Source organism: Ambystoma mexicanum, chromosome 7p (genome assembly GCF_040938575.1).
Source record: "Ambystoma mexicanum isolate Mex_15411 chromosome 7p, UKY_AmexF1_1, whole genome shotgun sequence".
Classification (NCBI taxonomy): Eukaryota; Metazoa; Chordata; class Amphibia; order Caudata; family Ambystomatidae; genus Ambystoma; species Ambystoma mexicanum.
The window spans coordinates 148663845-148685208 of NC_090939.1; the positions used below are offsets into that span (position 1 = coordinate 148663845).

At 46.9% G+C, this 21364-nt stretch overlaps 1 protein-coding gene across 19 annotated transcripts in view; it reads right to left on the reverse strand.

The window, feature by feature from the left end:
* Positions 1 to 21364, reverse strand: part of POU2F1 (POU class 2 homeobox 1) — a 1344877-nt gene that overhangs the window by 988879 nt on the left and 334634 nt on the right. For 4 of the 19 annotated variants that reach the window (XM_069635941.1, XM_069635958.1, XM_069635955.1 and 1 more), the window contains exon 1: positions 3451 to 3667. The exons of 9 other annotated variants lie outside the window; for them this stretch is intronic. In XM_069635941.1, the coding sequence (XP_069492042.1) occupies positions 3451 to 3481 (31 nt within the window). In that variant the 5' untranslated portion in view covers positions 3482 to 3667. Of the gene's footprint in view, positions 1 to 3450; positions 3669 to 21364 lie in introns of those variants that run through there. 6 more of the 19 variants (XM_069635959.1, XM_069635956.1, XM_069635953.1 and 3 more) reach the window with 4 other exon arrangements.

The window sequence follows — 21364 nt, forward strand, 5'->3', positions numbered from 1 at the left end:
CTCACAAGTACTAATGGGCCAGATTGCGGCTGTCAACATATAGTGAGGATGGTGCACTAAAGACTATGTACGGCAGACACTGTTTTTGGCTATAAGAAACCATTCAGGGAACATCATCTACCTGGAAAAAGAACTATTCTAGTTTGCCACAAATATAACTTTACAAATGGAAAAAGTACACTATGCTCTATACAGAATTTAAGATTATCTAAACCAAGGGTGACCCCCTCACCGGACTGGTTTGCATTTTACCTATTTTTACAGACATTAAAAATATGAATAAGTGCCTCCATTTGATACTCGTGTTATGATATTTAAACTGGCAGACTTTGAAGAGAACAATGCAATACTTAAAGGAAAACCTGAGCTTTATATTAAAGTAATTCAAAAGTTTGCAGTACAATTTGGTTCCTGCACAGACTACAAATAACTTGGAAAAACTTTCGACTTTTCAACTAATACCCAAAATACAACTCAGAACTAAAGAAAATTCGAGTATAATACCTGGGCCTCAAGTACAATAATAATCTCCAGAAACTGGTGCGTTGAGCCTCTGCTCAAAGTCGCCATTACCCAATTTCACTTCAGAAAAAAAATCTTCCATTAAGGCACAGGGAGAGTGAATATTATCAAGATTCAGATTCTGCTGAAGTATATCCAGATACCTTATTTAGGCAACTAACTGCAGACTGTATTTGATATGGGATTGTAGGACATTCAAATACACCACTGGACTGTTCGGGGGAGAAATGCTTTCTTGAGGTATGAACTGTGGTCCAGGAGTTCCAGTATAATTAGATTTAATATTAGGCCAATGAGCAACCTTTCTGCTAAAATGTAATGACCCCTGCTTCTTCAGAAACGCCTAGCTTAAGACTGCATCAGTTATCTCAATATGAGGAAATCTTTTAACAGCTCTCCTCTGTGTCCATGCACACACTAGAAAATTGGTGGGGATCTGAAATAATCACCAATTCAATAAAGTGTGTTCTAGCAAGGGGTGTCGTGTCTGGGAGACCTTAGATGAATAAAGCACATAATATGGATAGCCCTAAGCACCTCCAAATACAGTCTGCTTTGAATCAGCTAAAACTCATGGTGAATGGGAAAATGAGGATTGGCAAAGTTGCACAGCACACGCTCTTGTATTTAACAGTTTTATACAAACGTGGCTCAAGTAGCACCTAAAAATTCAGACCCAATTGGGTAGAAATGCATAAAAAAAACGTGGGTGAGATAATAGGTAGCATAGATATAACTTGGCCAATTAAAAAATCAAAGACATATCTCGTATCAACTCATTGAAAACTGAAATTCTGTAATACACTTGCCTGTTTCTTACACACTGTTCGTAAGTACTCTACATAATGTTTAGAAAAATAAATACCAGAGCACCAGTAGCTCATCCTCACCAGCATACCATTCAATGTAGCAGCAATGGGCTTGGCTGTCGAATGGTAAAAATAAGTGGTCGCTTTCACATTACTAGGATGGTGCTAGACATAATCAATGTTTGCTCTTCTCTCACTTAAATCCTCTCTGTGAAATGCACAGCATCTCATCAAGTGTTCACCTATGCATGTTAACATCGATGGATAATTACATGATAATCATAGCCTGGAAAACATTTTTGGTGCATTCGCTCAAAGATTGCAAAAATAAGTAATTCGGGAAAAGCTTTTAAATGGTTTTTGTGAGCTGCAAATTCTATGAGATCATATACGTATATTTGCCATGCTGCATGAGCATTTATAAAGAGACTGCTCTATGAGGATACCATTACTAGTTGCATTAGCTGTTTAGCAAAGACCTATTTGAGCTCAGGTCTTTAAATAATACACTTGAGTAGGTAAACATTTTTTGAACTTCAACTATCGTACTACATTGTAGGAAAAATGGGCTGATGCCATATAAACCTACGGGGAGCTTCTAGCATCGCCCACCCATCAGGAATCTATTGCCACTGCATGGGAAGTACTGCGAGTAGCTAGCCTTCATATCCACTTGTTTCCGCTTTGCATAAGCAGAATTCTAACAATAAATAATTCCACTAAGTGTTTTATTTAAAACGGTTTCAGTTCGGCACCTGCTGCTTTCAGTCCTCTGTGCATATTCATTCCGAGGTTTCCATTCTCAATGCATAGCCAACATGTGGCAGAAGGCCCACAATGTAACTGTAAAACCAAATTGCTACTCTGACCAGACCAGAAATTGAATGGGACCCTGCCAAATTCCAGTAAGCGTGTAAGCATGTATGTATATGACTTATGTGGCGCAAATCTAGGTAGAAAGCAGGAAATCCTAATCAAAATATCAACAGTTTAAGAGCTATGTTTAGTGGCTAGGTTTTCTAATTACAAATGGTGCTTAGATCGAGCGTCACATTATGATCATCCGACTCCAATACATCTGGCCACTTATTTTGGGCAGAGGGAGTGTGCTTTTATCGAGAAGTCTACAGATTTTCGTTTACAACACTTGTAACATTAAGAAATGCAAAGACACAAACAGCCTTATATGTCCTAGTTGGGAGCCAGATTGAGGGCTTCAAATTCTCCTAAGCAAAAACAATTACAAAAACGTACAACTGGCAATAGTGAGGGTCATTTCTTCGGTGGTCAGATCAAATGTTTGCCTAATTGAAATTACAATATTTTCTAAAACTTCTATTGGGAAAAAGACATTTGAGTAACACAATCTAAAGCAAGCTGGGGACAGAATGTATGCCAAGAAAACAAAAAGGTCAAACGGTTCTGTTCAACAGCACTTCAAGTTTTGCACTTATAAAAAATCAAGGCAATTTGTAAAGTTTTTATTAACTAAATATTACATGGGCAAGCTTATCACAGAAAACAGAGTTTCTACTGCTTTAAAGACCTATGTTTTGCTGCCTCCTAACTGCTAACATGTTCTTGTAGGGCAAACGCTGGAAAATTGCAGGCACTGAAAAAGCTTGAGCATTTCAATGAATCTTACTGGTAAAAGGAAACATGTTACAATCTTTAGGGGGAATTCCATTTCCAGGCACATACACCCCACTAATATCATGAATAAAACTAGGCAGACAATTTGCCTGTCAACATTTCTTCGATCACTTTGGCATCAGACACAAGAGAGCCGCTCTTTAAAAATAAAGTATTTAATCACCTGCTTTATTCGTATCAAAAGATAAATACACAGACAACGACATTAAAGGAAGATACGGCGCCCAGTGGATTTCTTGCCAGAAGAGCTGGTTATTCCCGCCTTTGACACATCAACACGGCCACCTCCAAGCCGTTGTGAACGAGAAGAAATGGGAAATCCTGATTTTTCGGAGGCATCATTTGCCTTCAAAGCCCACCCCCTCCGCTGAATGTGCTAGCAGCCTATACAAAGTCAACTACGGCACCCCCTATTTCCATATTAACCAGACAGAAGAACCGTAGGAGCCTAGCCAATAGTACGCACCTAGAGAGTAGTCGCTGCTGCAGTCCCACATGCTGAAAAGTTCTCCACAGCCTCGCTGAGTCCAAAGATAGCAGAACAAATTTAAAAGGCAAGAAGAACAGGAAAGAAGGGAAGGGATGAAAAAACGACCTCCAACTACACCATAACAATCTTCAACTAAAGACGGAAACTTCGGTTGCCGAGCAGAGTTTTCGTCTCCCCTGGCCAGCTCAGGCTGACATTGTCAAGGCAACTGAAGCGTGAAAAGTTCCCCTTTTTGTAATAAAATAGAAACAAAGATTGCAGCTGGCAGTTTCCATAATGAAGCTTAATCAGTATGCAGCTGATTAGGGCTTTATGCAAATCTACCCTCGTTAGCAAGGCAGCCAACACTTTGAAGTCCATGAGCAATTCATTTGCAGAGCACACTGAAAGCGCACCCTGCATAATTTAAATCCTGGTATAAATATTTATCAGCTCATTTGCATATTAATTGCTTAGCACAAACATTCCACGCAGCACAGCAGCCAGGGAGAAAAGTGCATGAAGGGAAAATTATCTCTGGACTGCCTGCATAAGAATTAGCGAGAACATTTTTTTTTCCTTCCAGCAGAATTGGCCTCTGTGACCCAAGCAAAGCAGGGATGAGGGGATGGACAGGGACCAGACCTAATCAGATTAAACTGGCAAAATAGGACTAGTTTTAAGGTTTAACAAATGGCTTTAAGTACAAAGTGAACTTTAAACCGAACACCATTTTAGGGTGGCATAGTGAGAGCTCCATTCATAATTCTTTCTCCACCACACATTTGAACGTGTTGTAATGTGTAAAAGATTGTGCCACAATTGGCTCTTAACATGCAGCTTGCCAAGCATCAAACATATTGTGTCTTGCCATCCTACGAGCGGAACCGCCAAATTACTGCAAGTATGTATATGAGGCAACCAGTTTGAGAATGTCAAATCAACAAAGACAGCCCCCCCTTCCATTGACACGAATTAAAGCTATGCAACCATTACTCAGGGAAGGGGGTCTCGGTGGGGTAGCTCCGATAACTTTGCAGCATTCCTCTCAATGAAGGACCTCAACTTTTGAGATATGCCTATAGAGTATCAGTTTGGGATTATATAAACTAATCTCAGGTGGCAAGGAATTGCTGAAACATGTTCAAGCACCATGCTTCTGAACCTAAGTGAAAGGAAGTGGGTGTGTAAAGATGTTGAACAAAGAGGCATTATGGCAAAAATTGTCTTTGCATTTAGCAACGAAGATGCTATCTGGCGACGAAGCAATGTCAGAACAAATTGAAACCTTTTATGGCCTTAAACAAGGTTGCGCTCTAGCCCCGATACTCTCTAATCTTTATATGTTGGATTTGGGAAATGGCCAGAGGGAAGTAAGTGCATACCCGCCGATATTGAACACTTAATTGGTCCCATGGGTCACGTATGCGGATGACCTGGTCTTCCTCGACAAGCCCCCAATGGGTCTTTAGTGAAGACTAAAAGGTCTAGAAACATACATTGAAGAAAACGGAATTGGACAAAATGACTGAGGGCACAAAGTCTGACCCCCAAAAGTCCGACCCCCATTTTTCCGCAGATATATATGTGGGGGGGTAAAGTTAATAAAAATGTATAGGGGTAAGGTGGGGGGCTGTAAGGGGTTTTCCCCCCCACATATATATTTGAGGGGGAAAGAAAGTTCAGACTTTTGCATTCGGTCATTTCACGCAGATCCGAAGAAAACGAGCTGAAATTATTGTAAAAAAAATAAATAATAAAAATAAAACATTTTGTACCCAACAGGGGAAACAAAGGCAAATTCAAACTATATTGGACCAAATATATTCTATAAAATACCTGGCAGTCTTGGTTAACTCCAGTATTCGAGAATACGAATGGGTGATGGCAATGAGATCAAGGGTGGAATGTTTGGCCCAACAAGGGTTCTCATTACACCAGAAATATGACAAATTTTCAGTATACCCAGTGGTTATCTTTTACAAACAGAAAGTGGCTCCCATTTTAACTTATAGAGCGGAAACTGGCCTTAATTTATCATGGGAGCTTTCTGACTCTGGAAGCCACCTTTTGGCGTAGAGTATGGAACAAGTTACTTACCTGTAACTGTTGTTCTCCAGCATGGGTCTGGCATGGATTCACATGCTCATGAATATTCCCCGTCGTCAGGCTGGGAATCCTCGGTAAAGAAAAAACCAGTATCAGTTTCGTTTCTGATCTGTCTTTCGTAGTAATAACCAATCACTGGTCTCTGCGTCATACTGACCACAGCCAATGACTGCCCTCTACCTAAGCACCGCCTCTGGCAGCCATCTTCAGATTTGGAAGCACGTGAAGTGGCAGTATGACCAAGTGAAGAGCCGCAGAGGGGTAGGCGGGAGGGTTCGCATGTGAATCCATGCCAGACCCATGCTGGAGAACAACAGTTACAGGTAAGTAACTTGTTCCTTCTCCAGCATGGGGTCTGGCATGGATTCACATGCTCATGAATAAAGAATACATAGCAGTACACACATGCACAACCACGGGATGTGGCAAAGGCTCAACATTAAGCAGTACATCAAACTCAACATTAAGCATCTTACCTCCTCACCAGGCTCACCTCAGGCGAACAGGTTGCGCAGCACTGCTTGGCCGACCCTAGACTCCTCCCTGGAATCCCGATCGACGCAGTAGAATTTCGTGAAGGTGTGCGTCGACCTCCACGTAGCAGCCCTGCATATGTCCAGCAGGGGCACACCAGAAAGGAACGCCGTGGTAGCTGCGATCGCTCTGGTGGAATGGGCTCTCGGACGGCCAGGCAGCGGTCGGTTTGCCAACCGATGACAGTACATGATACAGCCGGAGAGCCATCTGGAAATGGAAGCCTTCGAGAGAGCCTTCCCCTGATTGACAGGTCCAAATTTCACAAAGAGTTGTGACGTCTTCCGAAAACACTTCGTGCGGTCCACGTAGAACTTCAGCGCTCTAGCCACATCCAGCGAGTGCAAAGTCCTCTCAGCCGGCGACGAAGGCGACGGGAAGAACACAGGCAACACCAAGGGTTCGTTGAGATGGAAGTCCGACGGTACCTTGGGCATGAAGGAGGGGTGCGTTCTGAGCACTACCCTCGTGTCGTGAAAAGTCAAGTACGGGGCCTTGCAGGAAAGGGCCTGGATCTCTCCCACTGGTCGTGCGGAGGTGATGGCCACAATAAACGCTGTTTTCCACGACAGAAACTTCAACGGGGCCGAGTGCAGAGGCTCGAACGGAGGTCCCATGAGCTTGGTCAGCACCACGTTGAGCTCCCACGCCGGGGCCGGAGCCTTCACCGGCGGGAACGATCTGAACAGTCCCTTCATGAACTCTTTCACCAGACGATGAGACCACAAGGACGTCCGGCCCGTGGTTCTGGTGTATCGGGAGATCGCAGCAAGATGAATCTTGATGGACGCGTGTGCCAGTCCAGCTTTGGCCAGCGTCAGCAGGTACGGCAGTACCTGGGGAGCCGTAATCCGTAGAGGGTTATTCTTACTTGCGTGGCACCAGACAGAGAACCTCTTCCATTTGTGTCCGTAGCATTTAAGAGTCGAGGACGCCCAGGCCTTTGCAAGAACCTCTCTGCAGTCGGCCGGTATGTCATATCCTCCAAACTCTAGCGCTGCAGGAGCCAGGCCTGCAAGTTCAGCGATTTCGGGTCCTGGTGGAGGATGGCGCCTCCTTCCCTGGAGAGTAGATCCGCATCCACCGGCAGCTTGATTGGCGGGGACGCTGACAAGTCCAGAAGGTCCGGGAACCATATCTGCCTCGGCCACGCAGGTGCGACGAGGATCATCCTGCACCGTGACCTCTTGAGCTGGTTGACGAGCCGGATTAGCAGTGGCAAAGGAGGGAACGCGTAGAGGAACAGGCCCTCCCAGGGGAACGAGAAAGCATCGCCCATGCTCCTCGCCTGGGGAAACCTGCTGGCGAACCTCCGGCACTTGGAGTTCGTCGCCGTCGCGAACAGGTCGATCTGGGGTGTGCCCCACCGTCGGAAGAGGCGATCCACTAGATCCTGCCGTAGTTCCCACTCGTGGCACGAGCGCAGCTCCCTGCTGAGTGAGTCGGCGATGGTGTTTTTTATCCCTGCCAGATGAAACGGCACCAGAAACATCCTTTGGGCGACGGCCCAATGCCACAGGTCCTGCGCCTCCTTGGACAGCGCTGGGGACCTGGTTCCGCCCTGTTTCCTGATGTAAAACATGGTGGTGGTGTTGTCGGTGAAGATGCTCACCACCTTGCCCTTGAGGGTCGGAAGGAAGGACCTGAGGGCCCAGAACACTGCACGGAGCTCCAGGACGTTGATATGGAGGGACTTCTCCGTCGGGAGCCAAAGGCCTCTCGCGTGCAGATTTTCGGTGTGCGCTCCCCACCCTTCCAGGGAGGCATCCGTGGTCACTGTCTCCTGGTGGTCTGGGGTCTGGAAGTCCATGCCCGCCGTCAGATGCGCGCGGTTGCCCCACCACCGGACCGCTCGGCGGAAACTCTAGTCGAGTGTGATCCTCTCCTCGAAGCCGCCCGTCGTTTGGATCCAGCGCGCGTCCAGGAACTCCTGCAACGGGCGCATCCGGAGCCTGCACATGGGAATGAGGTAGATGCAAGAAGACATCATTCCGAGGAGGGACTTGATGGACCTCACCTTGGCCGCGTCGGAAACCAACATCCGCTGTACCTTGCCCAGGATGGACCTGGTCCTTTCCTCCGACGGGGAGGCCAGAAGGGACACTGTGTCGAGCTTCGCTCCCAGAAACAGTGCGTTTTGCGCGGGTACCAGGTGGGACTTGGCGTAGTTCACGGAGAATCCCAGGTCCGTGAGAAGTTGGACGGTCCTTGCCGTGTGCTCCACGGCGAGCTCCCTCGTCTTGGCTCGGATGAGCCAGTCGTCCAGGTAGGGGTAGACGTGGATCCCCTCGCGGCGCAGCTGCGCCGCCACCGGTGCAAGGCACTTGGTGAATACCCTGGGTACCGACCGTAGTCCGAAGGGGAGGGCTTTGAACTGGGAGACGACGGAGTCCGGGGTAGGCTGCGCCCGGAGGCACAGGGGGGCCGCGTCCGGGACCCGGTACTTCTTCTCGTACCGGTCTCTTCTAGCTGGCGTCGTGGAAGGGTTCTTGAGGAGGGCGAGGCCCTCATCCCAAATGTCGTCCAGTAGAGGCACCGCGAGGACCGTCTTCCTCTTGGCCTCGCGCCGTTGATAAAGGAATCCTTCCTTTTTCTTCTCCTCAGGGCAGAGTTGGAAAAGCTCGGATGCCCTGGCGATCATGGAGTGGAACGATCCAATCTCGTCGGGCGGAGAAGCCCTGGTGGGAGGTGACGACGGTAGATCCTCGTCGTATACCTCGTCGTCCGTACCCGTCGCTGCCGTGTCAGTCCCCGTATCATCCCCTCGGGTGGACGGGGAGGAGGGCTGGACGGGGCGCGACGGCTGAAAAGGAGGTGGAGGGTGAATCCTTCTGTTCTTGGGCGGGGGAACACCAGAAGGTCCCGGTTCAGGATCCCCCGACGGGAGAGGTTCCTCCGTCGGCAACGGTAGTCTCGTCCTTATCTCTGAGCATAAGGACTGTATAGCCAACAAAATGGCCGTCTTGCGGCGCTGGCAGAGGGGAATCCGACGGGCGATCAGGGGCCCCGTCGGCACCCTCGACGATGTCGTCGTCACCTGCGTCGGGATCCATCCCGACGGGCCGGTCTTCTTCCACGCCACGGCCGTGGCTTAAGACCTCGATCAGCTCTTCCTCCGAGGTTGAGGCCGAATCTACGACGCCCTGCCCCCCCATTTTCTTCCCCGCCGGGGATTTCACGGGGGTCCTATCGATGGGCACGAAAGAGGACTCCCTCCGAGGTGGCAGGGAGACTCTGAGCCCCGAGGTCGCCACCACTGGTGTAGCCTCCACAGGCTGAGGCAGGGCCGCCGCGACAGTATCGATAGAGCGCTTGGCCGGATGGATTAAGGCCTTCACCACCTTAGGTGCGCTCACCGCCTTATCCTTGAGGGGGGGGGACACTGCCTCGCTCCCCCTCCGATGGGGCCTTCGAGCTCGACCGGGGCCTCTCCAGGAGCTTCGCCGGGTGCTCGCCTTTCCTCTTACCCGACCCAGAGCGTTGGCTCGTGGCTGATGGTGCCGGGGAGGGTGCGCCCTGCCTGGCGCCTGTAGAGCCCGACCGTTCGGCGCTCCCGGTGCCAGCGGACTCGCGGTGCTTGGCCTTGTGTTGGACCCCCGTCGCCGGGGCGTCCTCAAAGGTCTTAGAAGACCGCTCGGATTTCTTCCTCTTCTTCTCGCCTGACGGGCTCTTCCCTTCCAGCCAGTTGGCGAGACGTTGATGGCGGTCCTTCATGGTCCGCTCCGACATATTGCCGCAAAACGCACAGTCCTTCTCCACGTGCGTCTTGTCCTCATGTAAGCAGTAGAGACAAAAGGAGTGTTCGTCCTCCTTAAAGACGTTCTGCAGCTGGCATCCAGGGCAGATCCTGAACAGCTTTCCGGGCGTCGAGCTTCCCTTCTCCTGGGCCATGTCCGGGCCTGAGAAGCTTCTGGAGTCCTCCAAAAGCGTAGCTCGACGAAATCTTCACCCTTGAGGGGCGCAGACCAATCCGACACGGGTCCCCGTTGATCGGATGGAGAGTCGGTGGAGCTTGAGGCTCTTTTGACCGAAAAAACGTGAAAAAAAAATAGCACTAACGCTCGAGAGCAATAGCACGAGGATCCCAACACATGAACGTGCGGTAAAAATCTGAAGATGGCTGCCAGAGGCGGTGCTTAGGTAGAGGGCAGTCATTGGCTGTGGTCAGTATGACGCAGAGACCAGTGATTGGTTATTACTACGAAAGACAGATCAGAAACGAAACTGATACTGGTTTTTTCTTTACCGAGGATTCCCAGCCTGACGACGGGGAATATTCATGAGCATGTGAATCCATGCCAGACCCCATGCTGGAGAATGTATTTGCCTCCTACTGTTCCAGTGACTATGATAACAAATTAATAGGCACTCCATTCACTCCAGTCTAAAGTTCTCTAAAGTTCTATGGAAGACATTGGAAAATATTTCACAAATCTATAATAGATGGCACTCGGTCACCCGTAGATAAACCAAGAACAAAACAGACGGGGAACAAAGTGACAGGGAGAAGTGTGGAAAAACAAATGCAAAAGTTGGCTAGAATTTCTCAATCTGACGATATAGATTACTAAAAAAAAGAAATCATAGAAAACTGAAGACAGAAATATGGATACATGATGGGATTGAGACACAGGAAAACAGAAATCTGTACAGTCTATCGATCTGTCCCATGAGAAACGATCGATAAATCAATTGCCACGTATTCTGGTAACATTCCCATGTCCCAGGTATAGAGATATGTTTCAGGGACGTCATTTCACCAAAATGCCAGGGGTAGTGCAAGTGACATGACACGACCCTTGACGTCTGATGACATCATGCCCCAAAGTGACATCACGGGAAGCGATGGAACACAACCTTTCACCCCTGACAAAACAGGAAGTGGCATCTCATAGCATTGTTTCTAAGTACACTATGAAGAATATGTTACGGTATCACTGTAAAGTGATATACATTGCAAACAAGAATGGATCATCATAAGTATCGTTCATATTAGTGCGTAGAGGCCCATATCCAATTACGGTTCATGCAAGCAGTCGTCCATGGACAAACGATAATGATTTGTAATTATATAGCACTTACACTTAAGTGCTTCATATAGAACAAATATACATACAATATCACACAATCTGTGTTGGTACTCATTTATCAACCTCAGCAGGAAGAAAGGCCGAGTTGACCATTGCCGGGTATCAAACCTGCAGATCTCACACACATTGCAGCAGCGAACACTCTACCCACTGAGCTAGCTTCCCGGCTATAGCTACCAGAAAACCTGCCACTCCAGAAACAAAGAGGCACATTGCTGCTGGCCACAGCCCAAAAGCTCTCAATGAAGAAAAAAAAAATTGTTTTTAAGGGAGACTAGCGCAGAAACATATCAGGGATGTCATTTAAAGATTAAATCTCCTCCCTATAAGGGAGGTTTTAGATTACCAAAGACTGTTGGACTCCCGGGAGCCAACAGGCAGATTCTGTGAGGAGCCCAGTTCGATTGAATCAACGAAGCATCTGGTGATTGAATGTGTTGCACTATCTGTTAAAACAAATATATTGAAGGTCTGCTATGCACTGTCTCTACGTTGGAGGTTGACGAGTGGTGGCATCTGTTACTAATGGGAGAACTGAAAAAATGATCTTTACGATGATGAAATTCTGGAAGGAAATACTTCCATGATTACTCTCTCTGTAACTATGTGTACCTTTGCTCTCCTTTCTACTCCCATCGTTGTTGAGCATGATAAAGGGAATGATCGTAAATCTCTTTTGTAGAATTCTGAACTTTTATGAAATATATGTGAAAGGTTTGTAATAAACCAAACACTAATTATAAAAAAGAAGAAAAAAAAAGTAGAACAAAGTCGTGCATAAACATTTCGACGAGTTGATGGTCTATGATGGCACCACAGTCATGCCATTCTTGGTTAAAATAAATTTCAAAGTAAAGTTATGATTTTGTTAAAGATTAGTAGGGAACCGCAGACACTTCAGTTTTTAATATTATGTAAAAAAAAACTCTAAATGACAACATGCAATCGCCTTGGAATTGTCTAAGCTTTCCTCTCCGGCGTCTTGTAAATCTCACAGGTGTAGATCAAAGTACCAAGTTCGACAGTAATGAGTTTTTTTTAGTTATTGTAGAATAGAGGCAGGATGTCAATATTAATTAGAACACCATGCTGTCACACACACTATTAAATCGAAATAGGGCACCTGGCAGGGCCCTGAAAAACCCAGGTGGGAATTCTTAAATAAACAAAACCAAAATTTTAGGGTGAGAGGTCATACAGTCCCAATATGATAACGGAAATGACAGTCATTTCATACTGCATTCCTTTTTTCACAAAATGTTTAATAACATCTGGATAGTATTAGTGGGGATAGAGCACCCAGGGATATTGAGACAATACAAATGAGTATGATCCAGTGAAAACGACTGGATCTCAATGAAATAACAAATAAATATAAATGAACTGCTATTATTGGTCAATCATTTCAATTATGCAGTCACAGGAGTAAACATAAACCCACATCAATGGACATGTCCAGAGACGCCGCGCCTCTCTGCCTATCCCAGACCACGAATCACGAATATCTGTCAGGTTTTGGACAATCTGGGCTCAGTAACCACCAAACAGAGTGGGTGTCTCCACCATCACTCACAGAGAAGATACATCTTACCCCTTGAGGTAAAAGTTTGTTCCCTCTACAACACATTCAATGCCCACAGATAACTGTACTCTTGATGGATTATCTCGCTTACCCTTGCACTGGATAAGTCTTTGATAGAGATTCCGGGACCACCTTTAATGCCATCACACGTCCTGATGAAGGCCTGCTCACATAGCTGCACTGCACAGCTCCTTTAGGCCGAAACACCGTTGTGTCGACAATATCACCATTCAAACAATGCATATTGGAAGCATTGTTCATGTGTCTTTTGTATATATGTCCATTGATGTGGGTTACGTTTACTCCTGTGACTGCATAATTGAAATGATTGACCAATAATAGCAGTTCATTTATATTTATTTTTGTTGTTATTTCATCGAGATCCAGTCGTTTTCACTGGATCATACTCATTTGTATTGTTGTGTCTCAATATCCCTGGGTGCTCTATCCCCACTAATACTATCCAGATGTTATTAAAATACATTTTGTGAAAAAAGGAATGCAGTATGAAATGACTAATTTCCGTTATCATATTGGAACTGTATGACCTCTCACCCTGAAATTTTGGTTTTGTTTATTTAAGAACACACACTATTAAGCAAGAATAAAAATATTGTTTCTCATTTAAAAATCAAATACAGGAGTGGTTTCTTCTATCCTGCAGAGTAGAAGAACAAGTTACTTACCCCTGGTAACGTTCTTTCGGCTAGATTTTCCTCCCACGTATTCCTCTTCTTTGACATCTCCAATATCCAGCTTCAGCTGCTTTGGAATTCTTTTGCTGGCAGAGAGCGCTGTGCGTCGATGCAGTTGACTCGATGTCCCTCGAGGGCCTCAATCTCGAGGATAAGGTCATTGAAGGCATATAGAGCACGCGCAGCGCCCATTGGCTCCAGTTCTGTTTTTCCATGTCTTCAACGCAGATTTGACCAAACTAGGCTTTAAAGGAGCAAAAGCTGCAATAACATGAGAAATTCTACTGAGGGGTAGGCTGGGAGGGCGATGAGGAATACGTGGGAGGAACATCCAGTCGAAAGAATGTTACCACGTGTAAGTAGCTTGTTATTTGAATGGATTGTGTCCTCCCACTTATTCCTCATCTTTGATAGACTCCCAAAGCAGTGTTTGTTTTAGTGGAGGCAGCAAGAATTTTGCTATAAATGGTTTCCATGAACAGCATGGAGGATAGCTTTCCCAAAGCTTACATCCTGACTTGAGGTAGAATCAAGGCAGTAATGCTTAGTAAAAGTGTGCATTGTAGACCAAGTAGCTGCCTCACAAATGTTTTTAATAGGAACACCTCTTTGCTGAGCAGAAGAAGCAGCCATACCCCTAGTGGAATGGGCTGTCAAGCCTTCCGAGGGATCCTTGCCGGCCAGCCTGTAGCATTCGGAAATAGCTAGAATAATCCATCTGGATCCGGTCTGTCATGTGCCTGTCCCAGTCTATGACCCCCTGTAACCTATGAGTAATTGGTCATGCAGATTACGTTTTGACAACCTTGAAATGTAGAAGCTCAGAGCCCTTTGTGGGTTGAGCCGGTGTAACATCTCCTCCATGCCAGGACGGGGTGGAGGGTAGAAAGTGGGTAGTAACACAATCCTTTGTCCAAAATGAAAGTTTGAAATGACCTTGGGTAGGAATGAAGGCTTGACTCTCAGGATGACCATGTCCTTATGAAATACTGTAAACGGTGGTATAAAGAATAGTGCATGCAATTCACTCACTCTAGGTGCTGATGTTAGTGCTACCGACAAGATGATCTTGAACGTTAGTAGCCTTAAAGGACATGAATGAGTGGTTCAAATGGTACACAAGAAATTTTAACAGCGGATTAGGAAAGGGAGATGCAGGGATTGAGTCCCTTCAGAAATTGTATCATCAAAAGGTATCTTAAAATATGAAGTTTCCTCAGACGAGCGCTTGAAGATGGAAAGCGCTGCCAAATAACCTTTAAAGGTTCCAACCTGGAGCCCCAGATTTGCCAAATACACAGAAATGATAACACTTCCGGTGTTTTGCAAAGCAATCCACATTCTTGTCCCTGAGCCAGCTGCAGAATTTGTTCCAACGGCAGTGGCGCAAAGACTTTGTTGCTGGCCAAAAGCAAAATCTCCATTACGTCATCCGGGAGGTCCCAATCCTTGTACCTCAGCTTCTCAGAAACCATGCGTGAAGGCTGAATGTCTTGAACTCTGGATGGAAAACCCAACTCCCCTCTCAAGAGAGAATGTCCTCTCTTTCCAGAAGACGTATTGGAAGACAGATGGACATGTCCAGTAGGTCCGGGTACCACGTCCTTCTGGCCCAACCCGAGGCAATTAGGATCAGTCTTGAAGGACTTCCTGAGCTAGTTCCCACTTGTGAGAGACTGTCCTCTGCCTGCTCAGAGCGTCTGGCGCCGTGTTCCTCTCTTCGGCTGACGATGGAGATTTTCCTTCTAGAATTTCCCAGAACCAGAGCTGCATTTCCTCTCTGCACAGTGTTAGTGACCCTAAATCTACTCTATTATTGAGGTAGTACATGGCCACTGTGTTGTCCGTCATTAAGAGGACATTCTTTCCCCATACAGAGGGCAGAAAAGCCTTCAGCGCAAGTCTGAGTGCTCTCAGCTCCAAAAGATTGATGTGTAGTTTGGACTCCGATGGAGACCAGCAACCACCGACTGTCAAATCGTTGGTGTGGGCTCCCCACTTCGAGAGTCGTCCGTCACTATTGTGTTCTCTAGCCATGGTTGCCAAAAAGGTTCTCTCTTCGGAATATTGTCCTCGCAGGCCCACCACAGGAAATCCTGTGCAACCCTGCTTAGGACCTGAAGTAGGTCTGACATGTTGCCCAAGAACTGAGAACATTGTGTCCCTAGAGCCCACTGAAGGGATCTCATTCTCAGACTAGTCTCTGACACCAGAAAAATGCAGTATGTCATGAGGGCGAGCAGACTCAGAGTTGAAGGCCCGGAAGACACTAGGCACTCTGAAATTTGGTGACCATCAGCAGAATGTCTTGAGCCCTCACCTCGGGTGGCAAGCACTTCCCAAGGATGTATCCAGTACAGCCCCGATGAACTGGAGCTTTTGAGATGGTATATGGGACTTCTTGTAATTGAGGGAGAAGCCCAGTCTGTGAAGAGAGTGGCAGGTGACGTTGAGATGATCCAGGACTTGTTTGGGAGAACACGCCCTGATCAGGTAGCGGTAAACGTGACCCCTCTCCTGAGACTCGCTGCCACCACCGTAAATACCCTCAGGACGGAGGTCAGCCCGAACGGCAGAACTGGAAACTGATAATGAGAACCGCCAATGGCGAACCTCATGTACTTTGTGCTTGAAATGGATTGGCACATTAAATGATACAATGATACCATCCAATCCTGGAGTTGGAGGGCCTGAAGGATCGGAGAAAGTGTGACCATCTTGAATTTGTCCTTCCTGAGGAACTTGTTTAAGTATCTCAAGTCCAAGATGGGTCTCAGTCCTCCGTCGTTCTTGGGGATTAGGACATTTGTAGAATACCATCCTTTGTTCCCCTCGGTTACAGGTAATGGCTCTACAGCACCTTTCCCAAGCAGGGTCAAAATTTCCTGCACAAGGAACAGATATGGAACCCTCAAAGAATGGCTCCCCGGTGGAGGGTTCCGAGGTCTCTGAATGAAGGGGAGGCAGTAACCTTCGGCTATGGTTTGTAGTACCCAAGCATCCAAAGTAATGTCTCGCCATTCTTTCAGATGCTGAGACAGTCTGCCTCCCACTGGGGTGTCACGAGTTAAGACCTCAGAGAGGTTTTGAGGCGGCTGAAGCAGTGGCTGTTGGTAAAGATGATGCTGCTTGGGCAGCCTTTGCACCTCTGCCTCGTCCGCCGCAAGGGAATCTTCTATGGCCTCTTTAACGAGCCATTCCTGTCCCTTTTCCAACTGAAGAGTAGTAGCGAAAGGATCTATCCCCTCCAAGATGTTCCACTGGAGTGAAAAGGCTGAGGCTGCCTAATAGCAGCACCCAAAGACTTGGCTGCCACCTTCGAAGGTCTGCAGCTTCTCAAGGCTTTCGTCAGCCTTGCTGCCAAAAAGATGAGACACGGCAAAAGGCATATTATGTCCAGTGCAAATCCAGACTTCCTTAACCATACAAATCTGCGTATTACGGTGCTTGTCGCCATAGCTCTGCTGACTCAGTCAGCAGAATCAAAACCTGACTGAAAAGATCCACACATGGCCCGCTTGCCATCCTTTACAATGGCCAAGAAACTGCATTTCCTCTCCTTTGGGAATATGCTCAGCCGCCACAGAAATGCAGTCTCAGAGTGTATGTGAACCTTGCCAAGGATGATGTGGAGTTGTCCGATTTAAGAGCTATGCTCCCCGCAGAAAAGACTTTCCTTAACCAGACATCTACCCTTTTATCATCTAGATCCAGTGGGATGGTCAGTTAAGCCGCCTGTTTAGAGGTAGCGGTTTCTGCCTGCACCACCAGACCTTCTGGAGTAGGGTGTTTCGACAAGTAGCTGGGGTCACTACTTGGCAGTTGGTATTTCCTTGTCAGGTTCTTATTAACGGCCGGACTTGACTCCAGTGTTTCCCAATTGGCACTTACTCTCTTCTGACGAGCAATATGAAATGGTAATATAGGATCCCTTCTAGGACCTTTGTCCAAGATATCTTTAAGGTCATCCTATTTGAATGGGGGGGGCAGGTCTGCTCCATCCCAGATAATGCACTACTTTGGTCATCAACTGCCTGTAAGAGCCATCTGTGTGCTCATCTGACTCAGGCTTTCCACTCCACTGGCAGTCTGTACATTTTCATGTACGTCTTTCAATCTGGATTAAAAATCTGGATTAATCTGATTTGATACTACCAGGGACATGCAGTGTGCCATACTGCAAACCAAAATGTGCGGCATCTTCATCAGACTGCTCATTGTCCTCATAAATAGAGGTTAAATAGAGGTCATAGATTTAAAGAAATCCTTCCCTGGTTAAGGAATAAAGGTTTTCTGTATCTCAGGTAAAGGTGTTGAAGGCTTCGAAAATTTCAAGCCAGAGGCTCGTGGAGCTGTTGATGTCTTCGATGAAGACGTTTGATTTCGATGGCACCAGATGTTTTGATGGCGTTGATGGCACCACTGGCGTTGACGATCTCGACTTGTCTTTCGACTTACGGCTTGTAGGACCCTTCGATTTCTCATTGTGTCGAGACCTCGACAGGTCTTGATGGTAATCTGGCCTTCATCCTAAACTCCTCTTAGACGATGACAAGGAGTGGTGAGAGCCACTGCGTGACCTGGACCTTTTTGACTTTTTCGTCAAGGAGAGTCGCCTCTCGCTTCGTCAGAAGAAGGCTTTTTCGACAGGGTAGTAGAAGGGGATTTCTTAGCGAATCTGCCTGCCGCCAATTCCCCCCGTCACCCCCCGACGCTCCTTGAAAGCTTTCCCAGTCATCGATTAACACTTTGAAAAGGCCAAGGTCTTGTGCTCCACACCGAGACACCATACTCGATGCGGATCCGTCAGCGACATCTTGGCATCGCAGTCTTGACACTTTTTAAACCCGGTCTTCTGGGTAGTCGGTGTCACAGACTAAGACATTTTCTGATATTTCTCGAGGACATTTCTGAAGCATGCGATTGTTTAGTTAGTTTAGCCGTAGTTCTCGAAGTGGAAGCTTACTCAGAAAAAAAGAAAGTGAAGTCAACGGGCGCTGCACGTGCTATATATCCCTTCGATGACATCATCCACTACGGACATTGAGTCGACTGCATCAAAGCACAGCACCCTCGGCAGAAAAATACAATTCTGTAGCAGATGAAGCTGGATATTGGCGATATCAAAGTTGAGTAATACGTGTTAGGAAACAATCCATTCGAAAGACAATTTAAATGGGGATTAACATCTGAACCACATTCAACAAAAATGGCAAATATCTAATATCCCCATTCATCAGCCACCAATGTAATTTGGACACCAAATTGAAAAGTTCTCAAACCAGCTAACCTTGGAATACAATGTTAATTCCAGTTAAGCTACCAACTGCAGCTGAAGTCAAACTAGACATTCTATAACCACACACCAAGGGCGCTCAATGGGGCTTTAGCAAAAAGTAAAAAGGTACCGTAGGGTCAACAAACTCCTAAAAAAATAGAAAAATCATGGGGTCAGACCACTGGCCCAAGTGGGATTGTGGCTTGCAATAGTACATGGAAGTACCATACGAACGTTGAAGATAAGGATAATGGAATATTTTAGTAGTATCCAGATAAGGGACATCAGATACCCTTTAGCAGCCCATTTCATCGAACATCCTGAAGGCAAACTGGAGCTCCTCAAATGTGTATGGCTGGAAAAAGCAGGCAAGCCCCTGCGAGGAGGAAATAGGGAACAACAACTCCGTCAGAGAGCAGCAAGGTGGAACACCACTATGGGCACTTGCTTTTCCAGCCTAAACCAAGACAATGAACTCTATAACTTTATGATTAAACTACACCCTCCACCCTTGTTTTCTTCTGTCAATCCCTCCTCTCTTTCCTCAGCCCTCCTCCCAGCTCACCATTATAATATTTGTAACTTTACCTTATTATCTGGACCAATTAATTGAGTTGTCAACTACCTATTTATTATTTTTATCCTTTTGTCCAGCACCGTCCTTACTACATGCCTAAATACGATTAACTGTATTAGCACTAACTCTTCGTCATATGAGCCCCAACGTTGGTAGTGCCACTTGGAAGGAAGTTCACCTGTGGAATACAGCACCATGAGTGAGAAGAACAAGTTACTTTCTTACCTGGTAACGTTCTTTCGATGGGATGGTCCGACGACGTATTCCATATCTATAACAGGTAATCACCACAGCTGTGCTGCTTCGGAAACTTTTTTCTGCGTCCTGCGTCGATGACGTCGATGCGCCGTTGTCGAGGACCTCCTCCGACGTCATCCGATGTGATAAGTAGGACGCACAACGCCCGTAGCCTCAGTTGTAGTTTTTTCCCCCAGAACGTGTGACATTAGTCAACTGCCAGTCAGACACAAAGCCTTGCGGAACGCAAGCTGCAATCGCAAAAGAAATTCTGCAGCGGGGAAGGCAGGGAGGGAGCGATATGGAATACGTCGTCGGACCATCCCATCGAAAGAACGGGTAAGAAAGTAACTTGTTCTTCGAGGGGATTGGGTCCTCCGACGTATTCCATATCTATGACAGACTCCCAAAGCAGTACCAGAGCAAGGAGGAGGGAAAGAATTTAGAAGCAAAATTTAGAATTGCCAATCAAATAGCAGAGCAAAGGATCGCCTTGCCAAAGGCCGGATCCTGTCCTCGGATGGAATCGAGGGAATAGTGACGTACAAATGTATGTACTGAAGCCCAGGTGGCTGCATCACAGATTTTGCGAATAGGAACACCCCTCTGCAGGGCAGTAGATGCAGCCATACCCCCCTGGTAGAATGGGCCCGCAAGCCAGCCGGCGGGTCCTTATCCGCCAAGCGGTAACACTCCGAGATGGCCAAAATAATCCAGCGAGACAAAGTCTGTTTCGTCACAGCCTGTCCCAAACGCTTTCCAGCGTAACCAATAAAGAGTTGATCGTCCACTCTGACCCGGGACATGCGTGAAACATAAAAGCTTAAAGCTCTCCTAGGATCAAGCCTATGGAGCCTCTCCTCTTCCTTTCCAGGGTGCGGAGGAGGATAGAATGCCGTAAGAACCACCTTCTGGGCCAAATGAAATTCCGAAACCACACTCGGAGAAAAGAAGGACGAACTCTAAGGACAACCCTGTACTTGAGAAATACAGTGAAGGGTGGCTTAACTGAAAGTGCCTGTAACTCACTCACTCTGCGAGCGGAAGTAACCGCAACCAAAAACACAGTTTTCAGAGTTAACAGCCTCAAAGGGCAAGAATGCAAAGGCTCAAACGCGGCACCCATAAGAAACTTAAGAACAAGGTTCAAATCCCAACCGGGCACCAGGAAAGTTGACTGAGGGAACACATTAGTGAGCCCTTTCAAAAGCTGTGAAATTAAAGGGATTTAAAAGTAGGAACACTCTTCAGACGAGCGCTTAAAGATGGACAGCGCCGCCAGGTAACCTTTAATGGTACCCACTTGCAAGCCCCTGTGGGCCAAAGAAAGTAAAAAGGACAGAACCATGGGGACGTCACATGCAAAAGGATCCACATTCTGAACTCTGCACCAGTCGCAGAACTTGCGCCAACGGCAACGGTACAGAGACTTTGTTGCTGGCCGTCGGGCCGAGAGCAACACCTCCATCATGTCTTCAGGGAGGTCCCAATTCTTATACCTCAACCTTTCAGAAGCCAAGCGTGAAGGTTGACGGATCTGACCTCTGGATGGAGAACCTGACCCCCCTCCCGTGAGAGCAGATCGTCTCGGTAGGGAAGACGACGTGGAGGGCAGATGGACAAGTCGAGAAAGTCCGGGTACCACGTCCTCCGAGTCCACGCCGGAGCAATGAGGATAATCCGGGAACCGAACTTCCGTAACCTCCGCAGCACTTGCGGGATGACGGGGACTGGAGGAAACGCGTACAGCAGCGGGAGTGACCACTCCACCACGAACGCGTCTCCTAAGGCTCCTTTTGGAGGAAATTC